Source organism: Paroedura picta, chromosome 17 (genome assembly GCF_049243985.1).
Source record: "Paroedura picta isolate Pp20150507F chromosome 17, Ppicta_v3.0, whole genome shotgun sequence".
NCBI lineage: Eukaryota > Metazoa > Chordata > Lepidosauria > Squamata > Gekkonidae > Paroedura > Paroedura picta.
In genome coordinates, this window is record NC_135385.1 from 7445133 (window position 1) to 7471473 (window position 26341).

The following is a 26341-nucleotide window of genomic DNA, read 5'->3' on the forward strand; positions in this document are numbered from 1 at the left end:
CCCCTCCCAGTAGGACCAAAGAATTGGGGTCTGAAGGTCAGCATAGCATTCAATCCTGAAATTTCTGGGAAATCTGCAGGCCCTACCTGGAGGCTGGGAGCCCTAGAAGCCTGACTACAGGTTATGGGCCCATGCAAGGATAGCATTCAACCCCGATTTCTGTCATCTGCAGATCAGTTGGAATTCTGGGAGATCTGCAGGCAGAACCTGGAGGGCGGCTGCCCTAGATGCCCGGCTACGGGTTATGGGCCCAGCATACTACCTTGATCCCCCTCAGACTGACAAAGAACGCATCTCTAAAACCAGACCGTCTCGGGCGTGTCGGGAACAAGCCGGTGACGCAAGCCTCTTCCTTGGCAGCCTGACAAGCACCACGATGAAGTCACTCAGCCAATTTGCTGAGCCCGGCTATAAAAAAAACAAAAACAAAGCATCACCCTTCTAGGATGGGAACAGCAGCTCTTGTCCTCTGACACAAACAGCCAGGCTCCTCCTGAGATTTACGAGACTCGAGATAATAGGGTGTTGCTTCTTCTGCAGGGCACCCACAGCTGGGGATATGGCTCTGGTTCCCAGTGATGCAACTGGGGCTCAGGGGCAAGACATTGGTCAGGTCGGAAGCGGGTAAACACCAAAGATTCCAAAAAGCAGCATGACCACCTGGGCATGCTCCTATCAAAACCGTTTGGTTGAGAAGCACATCTCCCTGCGGTGTTGGACGCTACAGTGGCCATCTGCCCAAAGTATCAAGCCAAGGGCATTTGGGGAGGGTGCAACTCACTGATTAACATAGGTCTACCTGGTCTCCTGCTATGAGGGCTCTCACTGGCAGGTGTGGTTGGAAAAAACAAGGAAATGCCAAAATCCGAGTGGAAAAGAAGGGAAAATCAAAGGCTGTGAACCAGAGCTGTTCTAGAGAGATTTGGGGGCAGCCAGGAGGAAGGGGATGGTCACCAGCCTCAAGGTGGGGCCGTGTGACATTTCCCATCCTGAATGAACACAAAACGGGCCGTATTAGTGGTCGAAACATATAATTAAACAAAATGATGCCAATATCGGCAGGAAATTCCATGCTTTAGAGACCCCGCTGCCCCGGTCTTCTCAGGGCCTTGACCAAATGCTTCCTCTTTAAGCAAAATAAGCATAGAAAAAGATGTTGACACACAGCAGAAGGAGGGCATTGATGCCGCAGACCCGTGCCCAGAAAGGAGACGGTGGTCGGTCTCTGCAGGCCGTTGGGGTGGGAATTTCTGACTTCGCAACTGGGGACCTGCAGATGCTGCTTCTGGTCTCTCCTTCTTTGGACTCTGTTAAAAACAAAAGAGAAAAGGGTAGCAGGGGCAGGGTCCCCCTTGAAAGGAAAATAAGCATGGCAGAGGGTAGGTTTGTCCAGTGGCTGTGGTGGCTAAATGGAGCTTCCACGTACAGGAGCAGCTTATCCCCACAGCAGGTGCTGAAGTCAAAAAGCAGAGGAAAGCATCCAACCCCAGCTCATGGGCTCAGCAGAACGCTTTGGCCAAGCACTGCTGCAAACTGGATGAGAGAGAAAGAGAGAGCCAGCTTGGTTTGGCCGTTAAGAGCGGCAGCCTGTAACGTGGAGAGTCAGGTTCGATTCCCCGCTCCTTCTCCACAGGCAGGCAGCCCGGTGGCCTAGGGCTAGTCCCAGTTCTCTCAGAGCCCTCTCAGCCCCACCCACCTCACAGGGGGGGGGACTATCTGCCTTACCCTCCTTTGCTGCCCCGGAGAGACTGTTCTCCGGGAGCGATTTGGACACCGAAAGTGCGGGAGAAGACAGGTGTCGCTCAGGACGAAGGGTCCACCAGGTCAGGTTCTCGGTCTGCAATTGGTTTTTCGAAAGAAAAAAAAAACGTTATCGTTTCACCATAGAATTCCCAACCATTCCTAGAGTGGCACTCGGTCTAGAGTGGCTTTCCACCCTGCTGAGCTGGCTTCCCTCCCGAAGCCACGCCCTCCCCAGGCTCCGCCCCGATCCTCAGGAATGGAGATACCTTGACCCAACTCACCTGGGATTCGGCGGGAGGTCGGGTCAGCAAGCTGATCCCGACAGCCACGGCGGCGGTCAGCAGGCAGAGTATGGCAGCAAAGTGGAGGTAGTGGACGTCTCTCACAAAAGACGGGCGTTCGTCGGGTGACCCACAGCCAGGTTTGGGGTGTGCGAAGTCCAAAGACATCCGGGTCAGGCCCACGGCCAGGCCCACCATCAGACCCCAGAAAGCTCCCTGAAACGAGAGATGTCATGGCGGGCGAAAGGAAATGCTTTTTGATGCGGCGGATTTCCTGCCAGAGGATTCGGCAATAGACAGCTCTCAAAGGAGGGCAGGTAGATCAGGGAGGAGAGGTCCTGGTGGACCCTTGCTTTAGGATGCTTTGGGCTGATCCTGCGTTGAGCAGGGGGTGGGACTAGATGGCCTGTATGGCCCCTTCCCACTCTAGGATTCTAGGTGTCATCAGGGGCTGCTAGCCATGGTGAATCACACTGATTTCCCCACGGAGTCAAGGATTCATGAAAGGTTTCTGCTGGAATACGCCTGGTTTATCTCAGATAAACAAAAAGGCAAACAAAAAGGACGACACAGCTACCCTTTCGATGTTTTCTGCCTAATGAAAGTCAGGCTACCTTGTCCAACTTGTAACTCTACGTATAAATCTATCGGCCGTGGGTGTACTCTCCACTGCGTCTGATCAAGGGCGCTCCAGAATAAATTTTGTTCATCCCCAGGGCTGTGTTCTAGTCATGCTACGATCGCACAAGAACGACAAGCAACTTTGTTAATTCCTATTCTGCCCCTCTTGATGTATAAATTAGGGGCGGGTGGGCTAGGGGTAAGGAAATACCTGGACTTTTTTGGGGGGTGCAGCCTGGGGAGGGGAAAAGTAGTACTCACCCAGGCGATAGCTCTGACACCCAAATCATGCCCCTTCCTCCCAATTAGGGATGCCAGCCTTCACGGGGGACCTAGGGATCCCCCAACCCAGAATTGCAGCTCATCTCCAAGCGACAGAGAAGGAAAAACATCTTTCTGAACCCCAGAGAAGGAATGTGGCGAGATGTTTCCTCGGGGGGCATCACAGAATGTAGCCAGGTAGCTCACAGGATGTAGCCAGGATGTAGCATCACAGAATGTAGCCAGGTAGCATCACAGGATGTAGCCAGGTAGCACAACAGGTTGTAGCCAAGAAGAACAAGATCTTCCTCTTCTTGTTGGGCTAAGTCGGGGTCATTTTGCAGGTTTCCATGTAGCATCTCTTCTCCTAACCATCTTCAAGTATTTAAAAGGGTGCCATATAGAGGATGGAGCAGAATTGTTCTCTCTTGCCCCAGAGGGACAGACCAGAACAAATGGGATGAAATTCATTCAAAAGAAATTTCTTCTAAACGTCAGGAAGAAGTTCCTGACAGTCAGAGCGGTTCCTCAGTGGAATAGGCTTCCTCAGGAGGTGGTGGGTTCTCCATCTTTGGAGATTTTTAAACAGAGTCTAGATAGCCATCTGACATAGAGGCTGATTCTGTGAAGGCAAAGGGGTGGCAGATTACAGTAGATGAGCAATTGGGATGTGAGTGTCCTGCATAGCGCAGGGGGTTGGACTAGATGACCCATGAGGTCCCTTCCAACTCTATGATTCTATGATTCTCTATGATTCTATGATTCCTGGGTCTTGTCTTATGATCTTGGTGTTGGAGTCATCCGTAGGGAAGCTCACATTGCTAGCCCTCTTCTGGAGAGCTTTGAAGGTGTCCTGAAATGGAAGGGCGTCCTTCCCCAGCACTACCAGCGGTCCAGATAAGTCACAGGGGTGGCAAACACTGAGAAATTATCCCGGTTTCCATGGCAGCAAGTGATGGACACCCATCTTCGGATTGGACGCTCCCAATCCAAATGATCTCGACGAACCATGGGCATGGAGCTTCCGCCGTCTACTAAAGCTCTAAATTCTTTGCCCCGAATCACCGCTGGTGATCAGGTTGGATGTCTGGGATCCCCTTCGGCTGTTCCTGCGAGAGTGATACCCCCCCCTCCCATGTCACACTCCAACAAAGGGCTTTCTTAATTATTTTATTATTATTTATTAGATTTGTATAACCGCCGTTCTCAGACAACCGGCTCGCGGCGGTTTGCAACATTTCATACAGCTCAATACATTAAAACGTTAAGATTCCCCATTAAAACCCTCACCACAATACACAATAATGATAATGGAGATGCAATGTTAAAATACTGTTTCCATATATGCTCTCTGGATGGTCCAAGAAAAAACAGGCGGAGGAGTAATTTGACTTGGAAGGATCGATCTGGGGCTCCTGGCCACTCTAGCACTGTCCTTCGTCCCTGGGGAGAGGGAACCCGATCTTAGTCAGTCAGTCAGTCAGTCCTTGGGCCACCATCCGGCCTCAGACAAATGCCATTGCTGCTAAGATTCAACCAGCGAATAGCCGCATCTTTCAGCCAATTAATCACCATTCAGGGTTGGCAGAAAAGTTACCGCTCTAAACCTCTGTCTATGTGTCTCTGGGGACACTTGATATCGATCCAGGATAGTCTTCTTCAAGGCTTTGTAATCAGCCAGGTCTTCTTTGGCTATTTCCTTTAATGCAGCTGTCCTTCTGCTGTCAAGTAAGAGCCAATGATAAAAGACCACTGAGTCTTGTGCCATCCCATTGCTTCTGTAGTATGTTTGAAAGCCTCCAGAAACATCTGCGCATCATCTTCTGGACCAAATTTTGCGAACAAGGGCCAGGGGACTCTACCCAGAGGGATGCTGGATCCACTCATGCAACGAACTTGGGAGGTGTGCGTTTTTCTTCGCCTCCCCTCCCGCTGCTGTGTCTGGGCTTGCTGTGGTTCTTGTCTCTGCTGGACCAGGTAAGATAAGAGGATGTAGCCAGGTAGCATCACAGCATATAGACAGGTAGCACAACACGATGTAGCCAGGTAGCATCATAGGATGTAGCCAGGTAGAGCAGCAGGATGTAGCCATCTAGCATCATAGGACATAGCTATGTAGCATCACAGGACGTAGTCAGGTAGCATCACAGGATGCAACAAGGTTGCATCACAGGACGTAGCCAGGTAGCACCACAGGATGTAGCCAGGTAGCATCACAGGACGCTGCCACGTAGCATCACAGGACGCAGCCCGGTGGCACCACAAGACGTAGCAGTGCAGCATCACTGGACATAGCAGGGCATAATCACAGGACGTAGCCAGGTATCATACAAGATGTAGCAAGGCTGTGTCACAGGATGCAGCCAGGCAGGATCACAGGACGTAGCCAGGTATCGCACAAGACGTAGCAAGGCTGTGTCACAGGATCAAGCCAAGTAAGATCACGGGATGTAGCCTTGTAGCATCAAAAGATGTAGCCAGGCATCATCACAGGATCTAGCTAGTGTCACAGGATGTGCAAGGCAGCGTCGCCGGATGTAGCCAGGTTGCGTCGCTGGATGTAGCTAGGCAGCATCACGGGATGTAGCAAGGTAGCATCACGGGATGTAGCCAGCTAGCGTCATGGGATGTAGCCCAGTAACATCACAGGATGTAGCCTGGTAGCGTCACAGGATGTAGCCAGGAAGAACAAGATCTTCCTCTTGTAGCATTGGAGTTTGCAGCCAGGTAGCCTCAGAGTATGCAGCCAGGTAGCTTCAGAGAATGTTGCCAGCTAGTATCAGAGGATGTTTCCAGGAAGCCTCAGAGTATGTAGCCAGGTAGCATCAGTGGATGTAGCCAGGTAGCACCAGAGTATGCAGCCAGGTAGCATCAGGGTATGTAGCCAGGTATCCTCAGAAAATGTTGCCAGGTAGTAACAGATGACATAGCCAGGTAGCATCAGAGGATATTTCCAGGTAGCCTCAGAGTATGTAGCCAGGTAGCATCAGGGTATGTAGCCAAGTAGCATCAGGGTATGTAGCCAGGCATTCTCAGAGAATGTTACCAGGTAGAAACAGATTACATAGCCAGGTAACCTCAGAGTATGCAGCCAGGTAGCATCAGGGTATACAGCCAAGTAGCATCAGACTATGTAGTCAGGTAGAAACAGATGATATAGCCAGGTAGCATCAGGGTATGCAGCCAGGTAGCATCAGGGTATGCAGCCAAGCAGCCTCAGAGTGACAAAATCCAGGTATCCTCAAAGTATGTAGCCAGGTATCCTCAGAGTATGTAGCCAGGTATCCTCAGAGTATGTAGCCAGGTATTCTCAGAGTATGTAGCCAGGTAGAATCAGAGTATGTAGCCAGGTATCCTCAGAGTATGTAGCCAGGTATCCTCAGAGAATGTAGCCAAGTAGTATCAGAGTATGTAGCCAGGTATCCCCAGAGTATGTAGCCAGGTATCCTAAGAGAATGTAGCCAAGTAGCATCAGAGTATGTAGTCAGGTAGAATCAGAGTATGTAGTCAGGTATCCTCAGATTATGTAGCCAAGTATCCTCAGTGTATGTAGCCAGGTAGCTTCAGAGTATGTAGCCAAGTACCCTCAGAGTATGTAGCCAGGTAGAATCAGAGTATGTAGCCAGGTAGCATCAGAGTATGTAGCCAGGTAGAATCAGAGAATGAAGCCAGGTAGAAACAGATGACATAGCCAGGTAACCTGAGAGTATGCAGCAAGGTAGCATCAGGGTATGTAGCCAAGTAGCATCAGACTATGTAGCCAGGTAGAAACAGATGATATAGCCAGGTAGCATCAGGGTATGCAGCCAGGTAGCATCAGGGTATGCAGCCAAGAAGCCTCAGAGTGACAAAATACAGGTATCCTCAAAGTATGTACCCAGGAATCCTCAAGGAATGTAGCCAAGTAGTATGTAGTATGTAGCCAGGTAGTATGTAGTATGTAGCCAGGTAGCATCAGAGTATGTAGCCAGGTATACTCAGAGTATGCAGCCAGGTAGCATCAGAGTATGTAGCCAGGTATCCTCAGAGTATGTAGTCAGGTATCCTCAGATTATGTAGCCAAGTAGACTCAGAGTATGTAGCCAGGTAACCTGAGAGTATGTAGCCAGGTATCCTCAGAGTATTCAGCCAGGAAGCATCAGAGTATGCAGCCAGGTATCCTCAGAGTATGTAGCCAAGTATCCTCAGATTATGTAGACAGGTAGATTCAGAGTATGTAGCCAAGTAGCCTCAGAGTATGTAGCCAAGTATCATCAGAGTATATAGCCAGGTAGAATCAGAGTATGTACCCAGGTATTCTAAGAGAATGTAGCCAAGTAGCATCAGAGTATGTAGTCAGATAGAATCACAGTATGTAGTCAGGTATCCTCAGATTATGTAGCCAAGTAGCCTCAGAGTATGTAGCCAGGTATCCTGAGAGAATGTAGCCAGGTAGCCCCAGTGTATGTAGCCAGGTAGCCCCAGATTATGTAGCCAAGTAGCCTCAGAGTATGTAGCCAGGTATCCTGAGAGAATGTAGCCAGGTAGCCCCAGTGTATGTAGCCAGGTATCCTCAGAGAATGTAGCCAAGTAGTATCAGAGTATGTAGCCAGGTATCCTCAGAGTATGTACCCAGGTATCCTAAGAGAATGTAGCCAAGTAGCATCAGAGTATGTAGTCAGGTAGAATCAGAGTATGTAGTCAGGTATCCTCAGATTATGTAGCCAAGTAGCCCCAGTGTATGTAGCCAGGTAGCCCCAGAGTATGTAGCCAAGTATTCTCAGAGTATGTAGCCAGGTATCCTCAGTGTATGTAGTCAGGAATCTTCAGAGAATGTAGCCAAGTAGTATCAGAGTATGTAGCCAAGTATCCTCAGAGTATGTAGCCAGGTAGCATCAGAGTATGTAGCCAAGTACCCTCAGAGTATGTAGCCAGGTAGCATCAGAATATGTAGCCAGGTAGAATCAGAGAATGTAGCCAGGTAGAAACAGATGACATAACCAGGTAACCTCAGAGTATGCAGCCAGGTAGCATCAGGGTATGTAGCCAAGTAGCATAAGACTATGTAGCCATGTAGAAACAGATGATATAGGCAGGTAGCATCAGGATATGCAGCCAGGTAGCATCAGGGTATGCAGCCAAGAAGCCTCAGAGTGACAAAATCCAGGTATCCTCAAAGTATGTAGCCAGGTATCCTCAGAGTATGTAGCCAAGTAGCATCAGAGTATGTAGTCAGGTATCCTCAGAGTATGTAGCCAGGTAGATTCAGAGAATGTAGCCAAGTAGCTTCAGAGTATGTAGCCAGGTATTCTCAGAGTATGTAGCCAGGTAGAATCAGAGAATGTAGCCAGGTAGAAACAGATGATATAGCCAGGTAGCATCAGGGTATGCAGCCAGGTATCCTCAGAGTATGTAGCAAGGTATCCTCAGATTATGTAGACAGGTAGATTCAGAGTATGTAGCCAAGTAGCCTCAGAGTATGTAGCCAGGTATCCTGAGAGAATGTAACCAGGTAGCCCCAGTGTATGTAGCCAGGTAGCCCCAGATTATGTAGCCAAGTAGCCTCAGAGTATGTAGCCAGGTATCCTGAGAGAATGTAGCCAGGTAGCCCCAGCGTATGTAGCCAGGTATCCTCAGAGAATGTAGCCAAGTAGTATCAGAGTATGTAGCCAGGTATCCTCAGAGTATGTACCCAGGCATCCTAAGAGAATGTAGCCAAGTAGCATCAGAGTATGTAGTCAGGTAGAATCAGAGTATGTAGTCAGGTATCCTCAGATTATGTAGCCAAGTAGCCCCAGTGTATGTAGCCAGGTAGCCCCAGAGTATGTAGCCAGGTATTCTCAGAGTATGTAGCCAGGTATCCTCAGTGTATGTAGCCAGGAATCTTCAGAGAATGTAGCCAAGTAGTATCAGAGTATGTAGCCAAGTATCCTCAGAGTATGTAGCCAGGTAGCATCAGAGTATGTAGCCAAGTACCCTCAGAGTATGTAGCCAGGTAGCATCAGAATATGTAGCCAGGTAGAATCAGAGAATGTAGCCAGGTAGAAACAGATGACATAACCAGGTAACCTCAGGGTATGCAGCCAGGTAGCATCAGGGTACGTAGCCAAGTAGCATCAGACTATGTAGCCAGGTAGAAACAGATGATATAGCCAGGTAGCATCAGGGTATGCAGCCAGGTAGCATCAGGGTATGCAGCCAAGAAGCCTCAGAGTGACAAAATCCAGGTATCCTCAAAGTATGTAGCCAGGTATCCTCAGAGAATGTAGCCAAGTAGCATCAGAGTATGTAGCCAGGTATCCTCAGAGAATGTAGCCAGGTATCCTCAGAGTATGTAGCCAGGTAGATTCAGAGAATGTAGCCAAGTAGCCTCAGAGTATGTAGCCAAGTATCATCAGAGTATATAGCCAGGTAGCATCAGAGTATGTACCCAAATACTCTAAGAGAATGTAGCCAAGTAGCATCAGAGTATGTAGTCAGGTATCCTCAGAGTATGTAGCCAGGTAGATTCAGAGAATGTAGCCAAGTAGCTTCAGAGTATGTAGCCAGGTATTCTCAGAGTATGTAGCCAGGTAGAATCAGAGAATGTAGCCAGGTAGAAACAGATGATATAGCCAGGTAGCATCAGGGTATGCAGCCAAGAAGCCTCAGAGTGACAAAATACAGGTATCCTCAAAGTATGTACCCAGGTATCCTCAGAGAATGTAGCCAAGTAGCATCAGAGTATGTAGCCAGGTATCCTCAGAGTATGCAGCCAGGTAGCCTCAGAGTATGTAGCCAGGTATCCTGAGAGTATGTAGCCAGGTATCCTCAGAGTATGCAGCCAGGTAGCATCAGAGTATGCAGCCAGGTATCCTCAGATTATGTAGACAGGTAGATTCAGAGTATGTAGCCAAGTAGCCTCAGAGTATGTAGCCAAGTATCATCAGAGTATATAGCCAGGTAGAATCAGAGTACGTACCCAGGTATCCTAAGAGAATGTAGCCAAGTAGCATCAGAGTATGTAGTCAGGTAGAATCAGAGTATGTAGTCAGGTATCCTCAGATTATGTAGCCAAGTATCCTCAGAGTATGTAGCCAGGTATCCTGAGAGAATGTAGCCAGGTAGCCCCAGAGTATGTAGCCAAGTAGCCTCAGAGTATGTAGCCAAGTATCCTCTGGATATGTAGCCAGGTATCCTCAGAGAATGTAGCCAAGTAGTATCAGAGTATGTAGCCAGGTATCCTCAGAGTATGTAGCCAGGTAGCCTCAGAGTATGTAGCCAAGTATCCTCAGAGTATGTAGCCAGGTAGCATCGGAGTATGTAGCCAAGTACCCTCAGAGTATGTAGCCAGGTAGAATCAGAGTATGTAGCCAGGTAGCATCAGAATATGTAGCCAGGTAGAATAAGAGAATGGAGCCAGGTAGAAACAGATGACATAACCAGGTAACCTCAGAGTATGCAGCCAGGTAGCATCAGGGTATGTAGCCAAGAAGCCTCAGAGTGACAAAATCCAGGTATTCTCAAAGTATGTACCCAGGTATCCTCAGAGAATGCTGCCAAGTAGCATCAGAGTATGTAGCCAGGTATCCTCAGAGAATGTAGCCAAGTAGCATCAGAGTATGTAGCCAGGTATCCTCAGAGTATGCAGCCAGGTAGCATCAGAGTATGTAGCCAGGTATCCTGAGAGTATGTAGCCAGGTAGATTCAGAGAATGTAGCCAAGTAGCCTCAGAGTATGTAGCCAAGTATCATCAGAGTATATAGCCAGGTAGAATCAGACTATGTACCCGAGTATCCTAAGAGAATGTAGCCAAGTATCATCAGAGTATGTAGTCTGGTATCCTCAGAGTATATAGCCAGGTAGAATCAGAGTATGTACCCAAGTATCCTAAGAGAATGTAGCCAAGTAGCATCAGAGTATGTAGTCATGTAGAATCAGAGTATGTAGTCAGGTATCCTCAGATTATGTAGCCAAGTAGCCTCAGAGTATGTAGCCAGCTATCCTGAGAGAATATAGCCAGGTATCCTCAGAGTATGTAGCCTGGTAGCCCCAGAGTATGTGGCCAAGTGGCCTCAGAGTATGTAGCCAGGTATTCTCAGAGTATGTAGCCAGGTATCCTCAGAGTATGTAGCCAAGTAGCATCAGAATATGTAGCCAAGTAGCATCAGAATATGTAGCCAGGTAGCATCGGTTCAGTTCAAACTTTATTACAGACATTCAGTCCAAGTTTATGAAGTTAACACATAAAAGACCAAAAGACAGGGTGTAGCCAGGTAGCATCGGAGTATGTAGGCAGGTAGCCTTAGAGTATGTAGCCAGGTAGCATCAGAGGATGTAGCCAGGTAGCATCAGAAAGTACAGGCAAGTAGTAACTGGGCAACCATAAGGCCCACATAACTCTTTGAATTGTCCCTCCCCTGGTTTAACCTGTGTGACTCAATTTCCCCTCTCCAACTCAAGCCTCGAGTGCGATCGGAAAGTGACTGTTAGCTAGCTGTCCACCCAACCCCGGATTTACCTGCTCATTGGCTCGCTTCCAGAAAACAGCCAGCAGAAACACAGCCGTGACAGGTGGCCCGAGGTAGCTGGTGACGGACTGGATGTAGATGTAGAGTTGACCACTGTTGGAGCTCTGCAGGATCGGAATCCAGACCACGCTCACACCCACCAGGACAACGGTGACTATCCTGCAAGGATTAGCGCAAGACACAGAAGCGTTTTGTGAAAGAAAAGTCAGACAGCTTGCCAAAATATACAGACAACAGCGTGGCTAAAATGCAGCTTGCATTAGGTAGATATGTCCATCGTAGATAGCTGGAGTCTCAGGGAAACTGGCCAGATTTGACCGGCAGGTGCTCTAACATGATCTGGCCTCAGCTGGCCACTCTTAGGTAACCTTTGATGGCTACCAGTCTGCCAAAAATATATGGCCATTAGAGTAGGCCAGTTCTGCCCTGGCACATCCGTTCACCTGGCACCAGCCCTTCATGAAACCTGTTATCTATCTTGGTTTCTAATTACGCGATTGGTTAATCGGCATGCCAGAATTTTAATCTGCTGATGGTGACACGCTTTTCTAGTACTGTAATTACTACACACAGAGACACAAACATGATGCTAAAAACAAAACATAAACGAATAAAATTCCAGGCCAGATTGAGAGCTAGACAGAAACGCTTCAAACAAATCCATTTGTCAGGAAGATCTCTGCAGACTTCCCCCCAGAAACGACGAGAACCAAACAAGAGGAAGCAATGTCGATTTGACCACTGCATCCCCCCCCCTCGCCTCGGACTCCAGTTAAAAATGCATGCAATTAGCACGGTGGGATGACAAGGGTGCGGTTCTTTCCCTGCATGGCTCCCATAATGAAAAGTGGGCATCCCAGACTGCTTTTAAATCCAACTGGGGGAAAAAGAAAGGCAAAAGAAGGGAAAAAAAACCCACAGGCAACCTTGCCTTTTTTGTTCCCTCTTGCAGGGCTCCAAGCAACTCAGGGCACCCTTCTGATAAAAAAACAGCACGGCTGAGAAAGAGCTTTGCAAAGCTACCGCCTAGTGCAGGGGGTTGGACTAGATGACCCGGGAGGTCCCTTCCAACTCTAGGATTCAAAACTCATGTCGGTGACAGTTCCATGTCCTAAGAGTGATTCAGGGATTCCCAAAGCCTAACGTGTCAGTTAGTCCTAAATTGGTTCGCAGGGATTGGCGAGGGGGCGGGGAAAAGACAGTAGCCAGGTCGCACACTGAGCAGGGTCACTTGAGATTTGAACCCACTGTGGAAAGGGTCTGGGGGCAGCGGCAGCCCCCGATGTGGCAAAGGCGTTGTGTCCCGGACAGTGTGTACAAGATATCTCCTCCACATCTGGAAGCCACTCTCAGTCGTTGCAGAAGGATGGTTGGAATTTACAAAACCCGCATTTTGTGTGCACCGTGGAGTAAGTTTTGAATCTGCCCTTTCGACCCCGTTTGGGATGGATCCGAGGCCACAAGGGCTTCAGACTCTCTTCCAACCGGGACCGATCAGCCGGGAAAGGAATTAAATCATGAGAACGTGTTTCCGTGGGCTGGACTTGTACAACGCGGCTGACGGGAGAAGCGATTGGTTCGCCCCACAGGGGATGGCTTAATGCTCTCTCCCCCCTGTGGGGTTCTGAACATTTCTGGGAAGGCCCCGGGCGAGGAGAGAGCAGACGTCCCTGCTGACTCCGGCCCCATCCCCACCAGACGATGCAAGAGTGGCAGCTGGGCGGAAGGAGAGAGCGGCAAGCCGAAGCAGGTTGAGGCGTGCCCTTTTGATAACCATTTATTTACACCCCAGGCCAAGCCCTAGCTGTTTAATTAAGCATCGGATCCCCTGGTTCTCTCTCTAAAGGAGGGCCGTTTGCGCAAAGCGAGCTCTTTCGGCAGCTTAGATGGAGGAAGAAAAGCCCTTATTTTGGGGGACTCTCCGTCTATTGTATGAAAAAGACAGATCACCCCTTCCAGGGAGTTGGCAACACGCTTCCCCCAAAATTTACCCCCCAAAATTAAGATCTCGGAGAGAAGAAGAAGACCTGGTTATTTTATGCCCCACTTTTCATGACCCAGAGGAATCCCAAGGTGGCTTAATGGACCCCTTTCCCTTCCTCTCCCCAAAACAGACGCTCTGTGAGGATAATGGGGTGGAGAGGGCTCTGAGAGAACTGCTCTGAGGGAACAGTGACTAGCTCAAGGTCTTCCTTGAGCTGCAAGTGTGCTTGAATCTGTTAAACATCTCCATCATGCGGTGTGATGATTTATTGTTCGGCCTCTGCCTACAAATGTGGACTGGAAATCCCATTTCATTGCATGTGAGGAATTGGGCATGCTTGCATATACCCTGAATAAACCTTTGCTGGTCTTAAAGGTCCCACTGGACTCAGATTTGTTCAGAAGCAGACTAAGACAGAGGCGATGTCTTCTGAGCAGGAGAGGATTTTCAATACACTGTTACTGAATTTAGGAGCTCTCATTCTCCCCTTCCTTGGTCCACATGTCTTAAACACTGGTGAGGGGTGGGTGTGTATTTGGAAAGCACAAATACGCCCAGGATCAGGGGTGCCACTCCATCTGCCTCGTGCGGGACGGGAGTGGAAAGGGGGACGGCCACTCCGAAATCTGCCACGCTGGAATGCACATCTGTGTTGCAAATTGTGGTGCTCACACAGAGGGAGGGGTGATGACACACGGCTGCTCTTCGAAACCTTTGTCTTCAGCTTTAGGGGCTCTAATCTTTCTCAGAGGAAGGGGCTGGAGTGGGACCAAGCCAGGGTCACCAACTGAGAACTTCTGGCACTCTGGGGATTTGGTTGCCAACTCCAGGTGGCAACTGGGAATCTCCTGGGATTGCAGTTTAACGCCAGGCGACAGAGGTCAGTTCCCCTGGAGAAAAGGGCTGCTGCACATCTTACAGCAGCTATTTTGAGGGGGGCGTTTGGTGGTGCGCCACGCCAGAATTCCAAGGGTGCACATGTGCCATTAAAATTTACCCTCTGAACCAGCCAATGCTTTCTGGAGAGCTGGTCACGGTGGTCCAGAGCTCTGTTCTCATTCCGAGAGACCTCCAGGCCAAATCTGGAGATTGGCAGTGGTCGGCCCCTTCCTTCCTGGGGCCGGCATTTGGGAGAGGGCGGGACGCGGCCCACCCAGAGAGATGGAAAAGGCAGTTTAGCAACGCTTTGGCAGGGGAGCTGCCCGCATTCCAGCGCAATGGCTCGGGGCATGTGCCGATTTGCATTGATCAGGTCCGTAGATCGCGGATTGCAGACGCAGTCAGGAAGGGAAGGTGACACAGGAGGGGCTGACCAAGGGAATTGGGGAAACAGCACTCAGTCTGACCCTTAATCGCCTACAATATTTTCCTCTCTCCTCCAGAATTGACCTGAATAGCCCAGGCATGCCGGATCTCCACAGATCTCAGAAGCTAAGCAGAGATGGCCTCGGTTTGCATTCGGGTGGGAGACCCCCCAAGAAAACGAGAATCATGGCCTGGAGGCTCTGAACATTTCTTGTCCAGCTGCCGGACAATCCTTCCCTCGTAGCATTTATGCTAAGCACCCACCGGGCGATAAACAAACAAATCCTCCGGAATACTAGATCACCCATCAAGGTTCGGAGCAGATGGGGTTACTTCTTTGCTCTGCATCTCAAAAAGGGCTGGCTAAGTATTTAACTGTTTCCTGGCTACATCCTAGCATGCCTTAGAAACAAACTGGTTTCTTCATTCTCCACGCTTGAAGAGGCAGAGAGGATCAGGTCTCAGTGTAATGCCTCGTATCCCAAAACATCTGGGCCCGGCTAAGACAGAAACGGCCAAATCTGCCTCTCTCCCAGGGGTTCCCCCCAACACACCCTCTGCCTTGCATTCATCTGCGGATTGGATTGTCTGTCCCTGATCAAATCTGTCGGCTTAGTCACCCCCTTGGTTCGTTTCTCGGATCACGTCATTGTCTGCCACACTGAATCACGCCGGTGTTGTGCAACCGATATCGAAAAAGAGAACGTCAGTGAGGGAAGAAGAGGCTCAGGGGAGGAAACTGGGGGGAAATACCTGTGGGAATGTGCAGTGTGCATGATGGGACAGAATATAGTGAATGACCTGCGGGGGGCATAGGAGGAGATGTGTATTTATGAGGATTTGGACTGGAAACATTCTGATATTTTCCAAACAATTTCTTCCAGTGTCCTGATCGGCTCATTTGGGGACTTCCTGCTTTTTTGAGTCCACTTCCTCCCCGCTTGCCTCTAGAACAAAGGAATGCAGAGCAACAGTTAGACAGTCCTCTCTCTTCCCTCCTTCTCTGTGCAAAGGCTTGCACGTCACAATGAATGCCTGTACATAAACATACCTTTCTGAAAGAAAGAGCCCAACATGTTCTGACTTTACGAATGAAACTTGGATAAATGTTAGGGTTCTGTCCCATGTTGAGTTGTACACGCGTCTAATATAATATGAGAATCACACGATGCACGTACAAAGAACAAGCGCGTACCATGCACAGATCGTACATCAGTTCCCCCTAACTTGTGAATTTGATCAATGAGATGAAGATTCGCACATGGAGAGAGAACCACACAGGCACATCAACACCATGCATAAAACTCAGTGTCTTCCCGACGCATACCCCAATTTTTCTTCCCCGTCATGCTAGATTCCATCTGCAAACCTCGGCTGATAACGAACAGCTTCACTTTCGCCTACCAGCCCAAATGCCCTCATTAAACCTCTCCGCAGTTCCCCTCCTGAGGATAAACAAAAGGGAGGCCCACCCATTTCACAGGCGGTGAAGCCAAAAGGGAAGGAGGTCAGCGCACGTCCCGGGAACTGCAAACGGGAAGGGGGGGGGGGAAGCTCTCCTGCCCTTGAAGTTTCACTCGCATGGCTGACGAACCCCCCCCCCAAGAACAGGCGCAGACGAATATTAGAGCCGCCGCATCTGTTGATGCGCTCAGCAGAATACCGGCGGCTGGAATTCGGTTTCGGCAAGCTGGTGGTTTATTTTATTTTTTTATTATTTATTACTGACTCATGACATTGGGCAGGTCCCGAAAAAATCAGGTCAGATGGGAATGGCAGACGAATGCATTGTGCACCCTAGCTGGTGACTTATGCATAAATTGGCCTTTCCCCCCCCCCTCCCTGAACACATTGTAAGCAAACCGACTCTCTTCCCTCCCCCCCCCAGCCGAATAATAGATAAGAGAAACAAAAACCATTAAGCTAGGCGTCTCCCGCCGGGTGGGCCCATCGGGAGTGCCCGGGACACTTTACAATTGAAATGAGAGGATCGTTGCAAGGTTAGTTTTGGATGCAGGTACGCCTGTGTTTGGATAATCAGGACTCTTCCAAACCCGTCGGACAGCCGAGCGGCGGCCGATTACGGAATCGAAACGGGGGAAGTTCAGTGTCGGAATTTTCACAACTTGTGGTCCTCCAGATGTTCATGGACTGCAATTCCCATGAGCCCCTGCCAGCAAACGCTGGCAGGGGCTCATGGGAATTGTAGCCCATGAACATCTGGAGGACCACAGGTTGACAACCCCCTGCCTTAAAGCAAGAAGGGAGGGGAAAGAACCGACATTCCCCTTGTTTGAAAAAAGCCCTGTATCCTTGCCTATTCGCCTGGAGGCAACGCTTACGCACCGCAGGCGACCGAAAAGCCAGTTTGACGCAACCAGTTCAAGTGGGCGGGACCGTCTTGCTCTCCAGTTCACAGGAAAACACATTTCACACAAGCGAGTGGAAGGCTTCACAATTCTGCATCGCCTTTCCAGGGTTCAGGGCCGCCCGGATAGGGCGGCGTTAATTAGCCACACATCCGCGGCCCATTACGTTTCGATTCTATCCTGAGCCACAGAAAGGGGATGCCCAGGAACGCTCCCGGGAAGCAAGACACCAGTGACCCTTCAAATAAAATACTAGCAGTCCGGGGAAGGAGATCGTCGCAGGCCCGACAGGTTCATTAGCCAAGCAGGGCATGGTGGCAAAGGAAAGCGGGCATGAATACATCTCATTCCATTTCATTTCCATTCACTCGAAGTCTTGCGCTTCTCTAGTTACGAGAACCAGTGCGGGGGTTAGTGATTAAGAGCAGCGGCTTCTCATCTGGAGAACTGGGTTTGATTCCCCGCTCCTCCACATGCAGCCAGCGGGGGGAACCTTGGGCTAGTCACGGTCCTGTTAGAGCTGTTATTTCAGAGAAGTTCTCACAGGGCTCTCTCAGCCCGACCTACCTCACAGGGTGTCTGTTGTGGGGAGAGGAGGGGAAAGGGGGTTGAAAGCCATTTTGGGGGCCCTTCCGTGCAGTGAAAAGTGGGGTATAGAAAAACCCAGTTCTTTTCTCTCTTCCCCATTTATGCAAATGACAGCCCTGCAAGGTAGGGGTTAAGCAGAGGGAAAGAGAGAACGGCAGGGTTCTCCAGCAAATAGCCATGCCGAAGTGGGGATTTGAACCTGGATCCTCCAAATCATAGCTGGACACTTTTCACACACCACCACGCTGTCCTGTGGGCCCTGCCCACGTGACTTAAGAGGTCAACAAACAAGATCCTGGCCTTCCCTGGCAAATGAAGAATTACCTCCAAAACTTGGATGCGGGACATGGGCCTCGTTGAGTGAGCGGGTGAATACTTTGATGCGCGCGCTTGTCAATTACTGACAGCGCCATCAGGGCCGGATTTCACAAGCCAGATTATGTAGTCAATGTCGGCGGTTCGACCACAACCCCACATGCCTAGAGGTGTTGGCCAGAGCATCTGAGAAATCGAGGCGGCGCTGGGTGAATAAATATACGGACCATCAGCACGCCCGCTGCGATCTCTCTCGTCTGCCCTCCGTCGGCCGTGCAAATGGTCTCGTTTGTTCCCACGCTCGCCCGGGGGATTGAATTGCTAAACCCGCTGTGTGGGCAGATCAGTCCGAGGCCCGGATTCTGCTCGGCGACTGAGAACAGAGACAGGAAAAGGGATCGGAAAGGCTGTTCCCTTGAGGATTGTGGGTGAATTCCTGGGATCATCACTGACTGGGAATGCAGGACTAATAAGATCCCCCTAAAATGTACTTCCCCTGCCTCTTTTTCGGCTCAGGGCTGGCGATCTCTGGAATGGCAACAGTCTCCGGACTGCACCCCAATTGCTTGTGTGTTTCTTTGAAACAGCTCCTCCCCCCGTCCCGGAGGAAAGGGCTGCTTTGGAAAGCATCCGTGTGGGAAGATTGTCAGAATCTGCGAGATCTGTCGTGTGCATGAATCCACAGCGTATGAAGACTATCCTGCAGGGGGCACTGGAGGAGAAGTGCATTGAGCATAGTTGCATTAGGAATTTATTAATGGGGAACTGAGTGCAGTTTGGTTGCAAGGATTGGGAGACGTGCCCTGAAACCCCTGTCCAGCCCCGAAGTTTCCGGGGTGGCTTTGGACTCGCCAGCCTAACTTACTCCGCAGGGTTGTTGTGAGGATGAAAGGAAGGAAAGGGATCCTTGCGTGACTTCAACAGGGACCCAAAGCAGCTAACGTCACTCTCTCTCCCTACATTTCACCTTCACCACAACCCTGTAAGGTAGTCCCGGCGGTGTCAGTGTCCCCAGGTCACCCAGTGGTACTCCGTGGCCAAGAGGGGATTTGAACCTCAACCCTCCAGGATCCAAGTCCAACGCTCTCACCACTGGGCCACACTGTCGGAGGGGCAGGGAGGGATAAAAAACCTTGGAGAGGAATATGAACAGCTCCGAACTCTTTCCACCCTCAAGGGACTCAGGATTCACTGTTTCCCTAAGTATTTTTTCTTAAATTCACAAATTATGGCAAACCAAGGACCAAAATTCAGGATGCAACAAGTCTCCGCTTCAGCGCCAAAGGACTATTATTATGATAGAGTTATTCCGTCAACCCCTCCCCACTCCCTAGCGCCCCCCGGTGCTGACCTTCCGACCAGCAGCAGCTCCTTCTCGTCGGCCTCCCGTCGGATCCTCCGCCAGATGTCCATGGTGAACAGGGCACTGCTGCTGTTGAAGACGGAGGTCAGCGATGACATCAGAGCCGCCATCATGGCCGCGATCATCAAGCCCCGCAGACCTGGAGGGTGAGACCACAACACAGTCGTTGTTTGGTTGTTTCTCCACGCAACAGACAGACATCCCGCGAGGGAGGTGAGGCTGAGAGAGCCCTGATATTACTGAAGAAGAAGAAGAATTGGTTCTTCTATGCTGCTTTTCTTTACCCGAAGGAGGCTCAAAGTGGCTTACAGTCGCCTTCCCTTTCCTCTCCCTACAACAGGCACCCTGTGAGGTCGGCGAAGCTGAGAGAGCTCTAGGAGAACTGCTCTGTGGGAACAGCTCTGAAACCGACTCATGGTCACCTAGTTGGCTGCATGTGCAGGAGTGGGGAATCAAACCATGGCACTGATCTTTTAATGCGTTTATTAGTCTGGATTACTTTGTGCGTTTTTGTCGCCAAGAAACTTGAAACTGTTCTATTTTTTTCCCTTTCTTTTTCTTTTTATCGGTTCTTTTCTTCACCCTCCAGGTGAAGAAGAGCTGTTGATCTCATTGCCTTAAAATGGCAATAAAAATTATAACGTCAGAGAAGGAATATAAGGACATCGGTGACTGTGTTCACACCAAGAAATATTCCATGCAAATTTCCCCTCTTAGTCATTCCTCGGGATTTCCTCATTTGGAAGGAGAAGATGCACACACACACACACACACACACACAAAAACCCCGAGGTTGGGAAAACAAGGATCCATCAAGGCTGGTCTGGACTCTCCCTGGCCACACAGCTGAGTAGAAAGAGGAAATGATAACGAGATGGGCAGGACCAAGTTCCTCTTACCGCTGGGCATCAGCTCAACCACCAGCTTGGGGTAGGCGATGTTGGAGCAGCCGACCGAGGCCCCGCACACTCGGGTACATTCGTCCGGGTCCACGCAGCCGACCGCATCTGAAACGACAGACAAAAGAGCGGTCCAGTTCTCACCTTCTTGGCCAGACAGGACACCTGGTCCGTCCAGGTGAAGAAGAGCTGTTGAGGAAGGAATCAATGAGTCAAGAGGTCTTGAATTTTCAAAAGAATAACTAAGGTTGGATCCTCCATGATCTGTCTGCAGCCAGCTGGGTGATGTTAGCCTAGTGACAGTTCTGCTAGAGCTGTTCTCGCAGAGCAGTTCTGTCAGAGCTCTCTCAGCCTGGCCTACCTTATTGTGATTTAGGGCTCGAATTATGGTTCAGGGAGGAAATGTAATTGATGAAATGGACATTGTTTACAGGAACCAAAAAGCTTGATGAAGCTACAGAGTTGTGTTGGGGGTTTTGTTTTGTTTTGGTTGGGGCTGGTCTGTTGATGGTGTGTAATTGAATTAAAGCTCCGGGACGGAAAATCTCTGGACACTTTGGGGGTAGAGCCAGGAGGGGGCAGTAGAGGAAGAAGAGGAAGAAGAAGGAGGAAGAGTTGGTATTTATACCCCGCTTTTCACTCCCCCAAGGAGTTTCAAAGCAGCTTCCCATCCCCTTCCCTTCCTCTCCCCACAGCCCTGGCAGAATTGCCCTGTGAGAACAGCTCCATCAGGTCTAGCCCAGGTCACCCAGCTGGCTGCTTGCGGAGACAAGAGTAGGGAATCCAACTCAGTCCTCCAGATTACAGGCTTGCCCTCTTAATCGCTACACCAAACTCCCCAGTTTTTGGAAGAGGACACACCGCCTACACCAGCTGACAACCAAGTCCTTCAGCAAGGCTGGACTGTAAAGCTGAAGTTTCATTTCATTCACCTGCCAGCCTTAAGTACTGTGGGCAGCAAGGGCGAAAGCTGATTTTATGCAAGCGGAAAGCGTTCCCTGTAGGAGGCGTGGAAGAAATTAACCAGCGGCACATGCTGCCTGGAGACAGGCGGTCATTCCGGGAGGTTGGCAACCAACAAGCCCCATGCTGCCCCAAAATGACGCTTCCCTTTGGTGTGATGCAGCCAGGCCCGGCTTGCCCCGCCCCGCCCATCCCAGCCCGGCTGCGATGACTCAGCTTCCTGCCAGCCTCCCCGAGCCAGAGGTGTGCAAACCTCCGACACCCGCCGAAGGAGTTAACTGCAGGCAGGCCGGGCAGAAAGAGAGGCCGGTCCGTGGGTGAGGCAAGGAGGAGCTGATTACTCAAGCTGTCTCTTTGCTTTCTCTCTCCCCCTTCTCCACCCCCAAGCCCGACACTCCCGGAGGTTTCTGTGGCCGGCTGATACCTGCCCAGCTGCTCGCCGGCAGAGGTTTTCTCCAAGGCCGGCAAACCCGGAGGAACCCGGCGCTCAGAGCGGAAAGAAGCCGCCTGCTGACCAGGAAAGAACCAGAGTCCTGTTTCCACTCTGCACCAAGGCACTGCACGCCGGCACCAACCCAAAATCGCTACCTGCCGAGCTCAGGTCCCAGGAAGAACAGAGCCGCTGTGACTTCACATCCCACGGGGACGCCAGAAAGCAAAAGTTAGCCCTGACCGAAGTGGACATTCTCAGGGCTAAAGGACAGGGGTCAAGCCGGGTCTGGAGGCCGCCCAAAACCCGTCAACGTGGTGCGCCCTCCCACCCCAATGCTCGCCCCCCGGCTCGTTTTGCCGGCTTATCGGAGTCTTGAGGAAGAAACTTGAACGGGACTGATTCCCAAATCTGCACTTTCCCCCAACCCCTCTGCTGAGATGAGGTAAGCAGGAAGCCGAAAGCCCACTGTGAATCACGGCAAAGGATCCAAGGAGAAAACAGAATCGTCGGGATCGCAGGGGTGGGCTTGCACAGGGTCCGGATTTGCTGCGAGCTGCTAGACTCAGGGGTACGAAACACTAAATTATTATTTGTTCAGGACTGGCCAGCTGGCCGCCTTGTTTTTATTTATTGCTTTGGGACTGGCCCGGTGGGATCGGGGCCCTCTCCTCCCGTGCCAGCGGCCATGGCGCTCTCGCAGGTCCAGTGTCTGGACAACAATCACGTCAACTGGCGCTCGAGCGAGGCCAAGCCAGAATTTTTCTACAGCGAGGAGCAGAGGCTGGCCCTGGAAGCTTTGGCCTCCAGGGGCCCCGACGCCTTCTACGAGGTCCTCAAGAAGGAGAATATCCGGGACTTCCTCTCCGAACTGGAGCTCAAAAAGATCCTGGAGACGCTGGAGACGTACGACCCCGGTTCGGAATATCCCTCCCGCGGAGAGAAGAGCGGAGACGGCGGCAGCCAAGACGGGGAGCAGGGGCCGCTGCCCTCTCTGGAGTACTGGCCGGAGAGGTCTGACCGGTCCATCCCCCAGCTGGACCTCGGGTGGCCGGAGAGCGTCGCGTACCGCGGGGTGACGCGGGCTACCGTCTACATGCAGCCCCCCATCGACTTCCAGCCCCACATCAAGGAGGTGGTCCGCAAGATGATCTTCCAGGCGCAAAAGGTGAGCAGGGCCCCGTTTTGTCGGGGAAGACGTGAGAATCACGGTTAGGTGACGTTTGGCCGATCTAGAGGATGTTCCCGGACATTTCGGGTTTGTCTGGGAATGAGGTGACCGTGCCAGGAGCTCAGGCCAGCTTGCCAGTAGGGAATGGAGAGCAGCAAAGGGCAGGAAGAAGTCCCCCCAGACATCCATAACCCAATAAACACCGACGAGAGGCCTGCGGGATTTAACTTGTCCCGTAAAGTACAGAAGATGACTAATAGGATACGAGTGGGGTTTGGCAGTTGCACAGGCCTGTTTTTGCAGTGGGGCGAAGTACCAGGCCCTGCGTGTGTTTGTGGGGCAGTCTGCCAAACTGTGTCCCATCTGCCCCAGGAACGTGAGCATCTTGCTTTCCTGGGAGATGTGACAGAGCGCATTGTACTCTCCCCAGCTGTGACGGAGCGGGCTGAAAATTTAGATCTCGCTACTTAGGGGGATTGCCCAACTAGTGCGCATAACTGTTGTTCCTAATTGGCTACATATTTTGTATCGCATCCTTCCTGTGTGTCACGGCCTAACAGTGTTCAAGTCACCTGTCACATGACAAGGGCCCAGGTGCCTCTCCAAGGTCCTAAAGAAAAGGGGGGGGGAGTGTTGGATTGGTTCAAGGGATGACTGATTTAAAACTATGAGCGGCATAGGGGTTGAATCACACCCGGCCCAAATTCCTTGCTTCCTTCTTTGGAAGGCACTAGGGCTGTTGTCTGTACTCGCACGGGAGGAGGGATGGAAAGAAAGAACTCTTTCGGGAAATGCCAATTTCGGTTGGTGCAGCTTTGAAGTTTTTGTCATCGGCGCGGATCCAACACAAACCTAGTTCCCGCCCAGCCCGAGAAGCCGTCGGCTCCGATCTCTCCCTCTTTCCCCATCCCCGTGCTGTTTGCAACTTCGTATTTTTCAAAACAAACTTCCTTTGAAGCTTTATCTCAAGTAGAGACAAAGGTGAAACCTAACGTCAACCACAGGAAAACAAAAACAGGGAGAGGGGGAAAATGATATAAACGAGATGCCCCCAATTTCCTCCTCTGCAAATGCGTGTAAAATCACAATCTTCACACTTAACTCTTAAGTTTCCGACGTGAAAAAAGAAGACTGTTTTTCTCCCTGATTCCTAATAATTCTTGATTGTTTGCTACTGAAGTTTTGATGCCCCGAAGGGGAACGGGGGTTGAGATGGGCATCTTCCAAACTAGAAACACCTCTTCCTTTTCCCAGGTGAGCAGGGACAACTTGTGGTCATCCAGCAGCAAAGGCACTCTGCCCATGTTCAATCATGCTGTTGTCAGGCTGCTGTTTCTACAGCTGGTCACGGACCCGCCTGGGGTGACAACAGTCCATAAAAACAGAGCCCTCCTGCTTAAGGGAACTGGGCTAACACACGAGCCATGGAGCCTTTCTGTTATTCCTAGTAAACGAAAACCTCTCTCAATGTACTTGATTCAGAATTACTTGCTACACTCCTGTAGCAAGAATCTATCGCATTTTTTAAGTCCTTCCTTTCTTCTAAAGCGTCCAAGCCCCCGGTTCCCCTGTTTAATTCTCACAACAACCCTGTGAGGTGGGTTAGGTGGAGCGAAACCGGCGGACGGTCGCCCCCTGAGGTGTGTGTGAGTGGGGGGAGTTAGATAGTTGGATATTCTACCTGCCAGGTGAGGTCGTGACCTGTCGCAAGGGGTCGGGGACTGCCGATAGACACCCCCAAATTGTTTTGTCCCCAACCTGGGCAAAAAACTTCCAGTTATTCATTGATCTCACCCATCCCTCTGCCTTCCTTTCCAAAGTGCCTTGCGTCCTCCTCTTTCATTTTATCGTCACAACAACCCTGCAGGGAAGGTCCGGCAGAGAACGTGATCATCTGTGGTAGGGAAGATTCGAATCTGGAACCTTCCAGATGTTAGCCACACACTCTAACCCCCATGCCACACTGTCTCTCACCGTAAGAAACGCTAGGGCACTACGGTCAGGGGTCTTACCATGCTGGTGTGCCCCTAAGGAACAAACCGTCAGGTTTTTCCACCTGCAAAACAGGCACAATGCTGACCCTATTTCTCAGACCTGCTTAAAAAAACACCCCACAAAACTGCAAGGGCATAAAATTGCAACAGCCCTATATTTTTTAATATCTTTGTGCCACTTGAGTACAAGACGCAAGGAGCAAGGCTTAGAAATCGTTTTCACGCCCTGATTCGACAAAGAGGGTTTGGATCCAGCAAGGCTTATGCTGCCCCGCAAAAACCGCTCGGATTTAGGGTGCTGAAAAACACTCGGTGGTGCCTTTTCTGCCCCGGGTTTGCAGAAACGCAGCTGGTGCTTTGGAAACACAACACTTGACTCAGAGGACCTTTGACCGATCCAGCGAGGCATTTCCCCGTGACCTCCGGGGCTCTGCAGGCCGACAACCACGGGGCCAGATAGCAAAGAGGTGACACGATCTTTACGGTTCCAAGAGAGAGCCGGCTTCTGGATTTGGCGAGGCTTGTTTTGCCCCGTGACAAGGACGGATGGTCGCCTCGTCTCTAATTGATCGGGATTCAGAGCAGCCACCCCCGGGGCCTTGTCAGTGCCTCTCTGCGAAATGATGGGGCTGCAGCTCGGCCAGAGATTTGCTAGGCAAGCCAAAACAAAAGGAGACGGCGCTTTTTTTGCATGACGCGCCTGTGGAACTCCCCGCCTCAAGGGGCCGGGTGGGCTGCTGGTCTGGGCGGCTTTCGAGGGGGAATAGGCAGCCCACCCATGCGAAGAGCTCCCTCCATGCAGGGAAGGGCCGTGGCTCAGTGGAAGAGCCTCTGCTTGGCACCCAGAAGGTCCCTGGTTCAATCCCCAGCACCTCTAGTTAAAAGGGCCAGGCAGGAGGGGATGGGAAAGACCTTGACCTGAGACCCTGGCTCAGTGGAAGAAGGTCCCAGGTTCAATCCCTGGCCTCTCCAGTTAAAAGGGCCAGGCAGGAGGGGATGGGGAAGACCTGTGCCTGAGACCCTGGACAGCGGCTTCCTCCCGGGGCACCTTGAAGACTAACAGAAGTTTTATTCGAGGTATGAGCTTTCGTGGGCATGCACCCTCTTCCTAGCTTTCTGAGTGGATCCCGCTTCCTTATCATTCTGCTGCAGAGGAGAAAAGCCCTTTGAAACAGCCTGCAGACCCCTGGGGGCCTGGAGACCCTCGGCTGGGCATGGCCGCTCTCCCTACATGTTATGGTTGAGGAGGTTCTGTTTCACTGTACCCAAAGAAGCTCATGCCGTGAATAAAACCTTGCTGGACTCCAACGTGCCTCTGGGACTCAAGCGTCGTTCTTTTAATACTTTCCGTACTAGGTGCAAAAAAAGGGGGGGAGTTGGTCTTTTCCATCCCCTCCCCCCCAGGGTCCTTATTTCCTAAGAGGACATCCTCCTGATTTAAATGTCAACATGCAGCCACGTGAGCAGACAGCAGGGCCTTGTCCCTAATTGTCCTGCAAGTCCCCAAAGGCTTGTGATTCACGCCCCCTTCCCCCCCACACACAGAAAAAAATGCAGTTCATTAT

General features: G+C 50.9%; 2 protein-coding genes and 1 long non-coding RNA gene across 4 annotated transcripts in view; 2 read left to right on the forward strand and 1 right to left on the reverse strand.

The window, feature by feature from the left end:
* Positions 1-463: 463 nt before the first annotated feature.
* The window catches only part of SLC5A10 (solute carrier family 5 member 10), a 76625-nt gene continuing 50747 nt past the window's right edge, over positions 464-26341 (reverse strand). Inside the window, exons 10-15 of the mRNA XM_077316361.1 lie at positions 20219-20326; positions 19308-19458; positions 11386-11554; positions 2025-2240; positions 1726-1837; positions 464-1307 (exon numbers count right to left, since the gene is read on the reverse strand). Of these exons, the coding sequence (XP_077172476.1) occupies positions 1129-1307; positions 1726-1837; positions 2025-2240; positions 11386-11554; positions 19308-19458; positions 20219-20326 (935 nt within the window). The 3' untranslated portion in view covers positions 464-1128. The remainder of the gene's footprint in view (positions 1308-1725; positions 1838-2024; positions 2241-11385; positions 11555-19307; positions 19459-20218; positions 20327-26341) is intronic.
* LOC143827105 (uncharacterized) lies at positions 5109-11645 on the forward strand. Its single transcript, XR_013227189.1, has 2 exons — positions 5109-5228; positions 11328-11645. It is a non-coding gene; the product is annotated as an uncharacterized LOC143827105 (long non-coding RNA).
* Positions 21449-26341, forward strand: part of FAM83G (family with sequence similarity 83 member G) — a 40620-nt gene continuing 35727 nt past the window's right edge. For both annotated transcript variants that reach the window (XM_077316358.1, XM_077316359.1), the window contains exon 1: positions 21449-22779. In XM_077316358.1, coding sequence (XP_077172473.1) covers positions 22300-22779 — 480 coding nt within the window. In that variant the 5' untranslated portion in view covers positions 21449-22299. The remainder of the gene's footprint in view (positions 22780-26341) is intronic.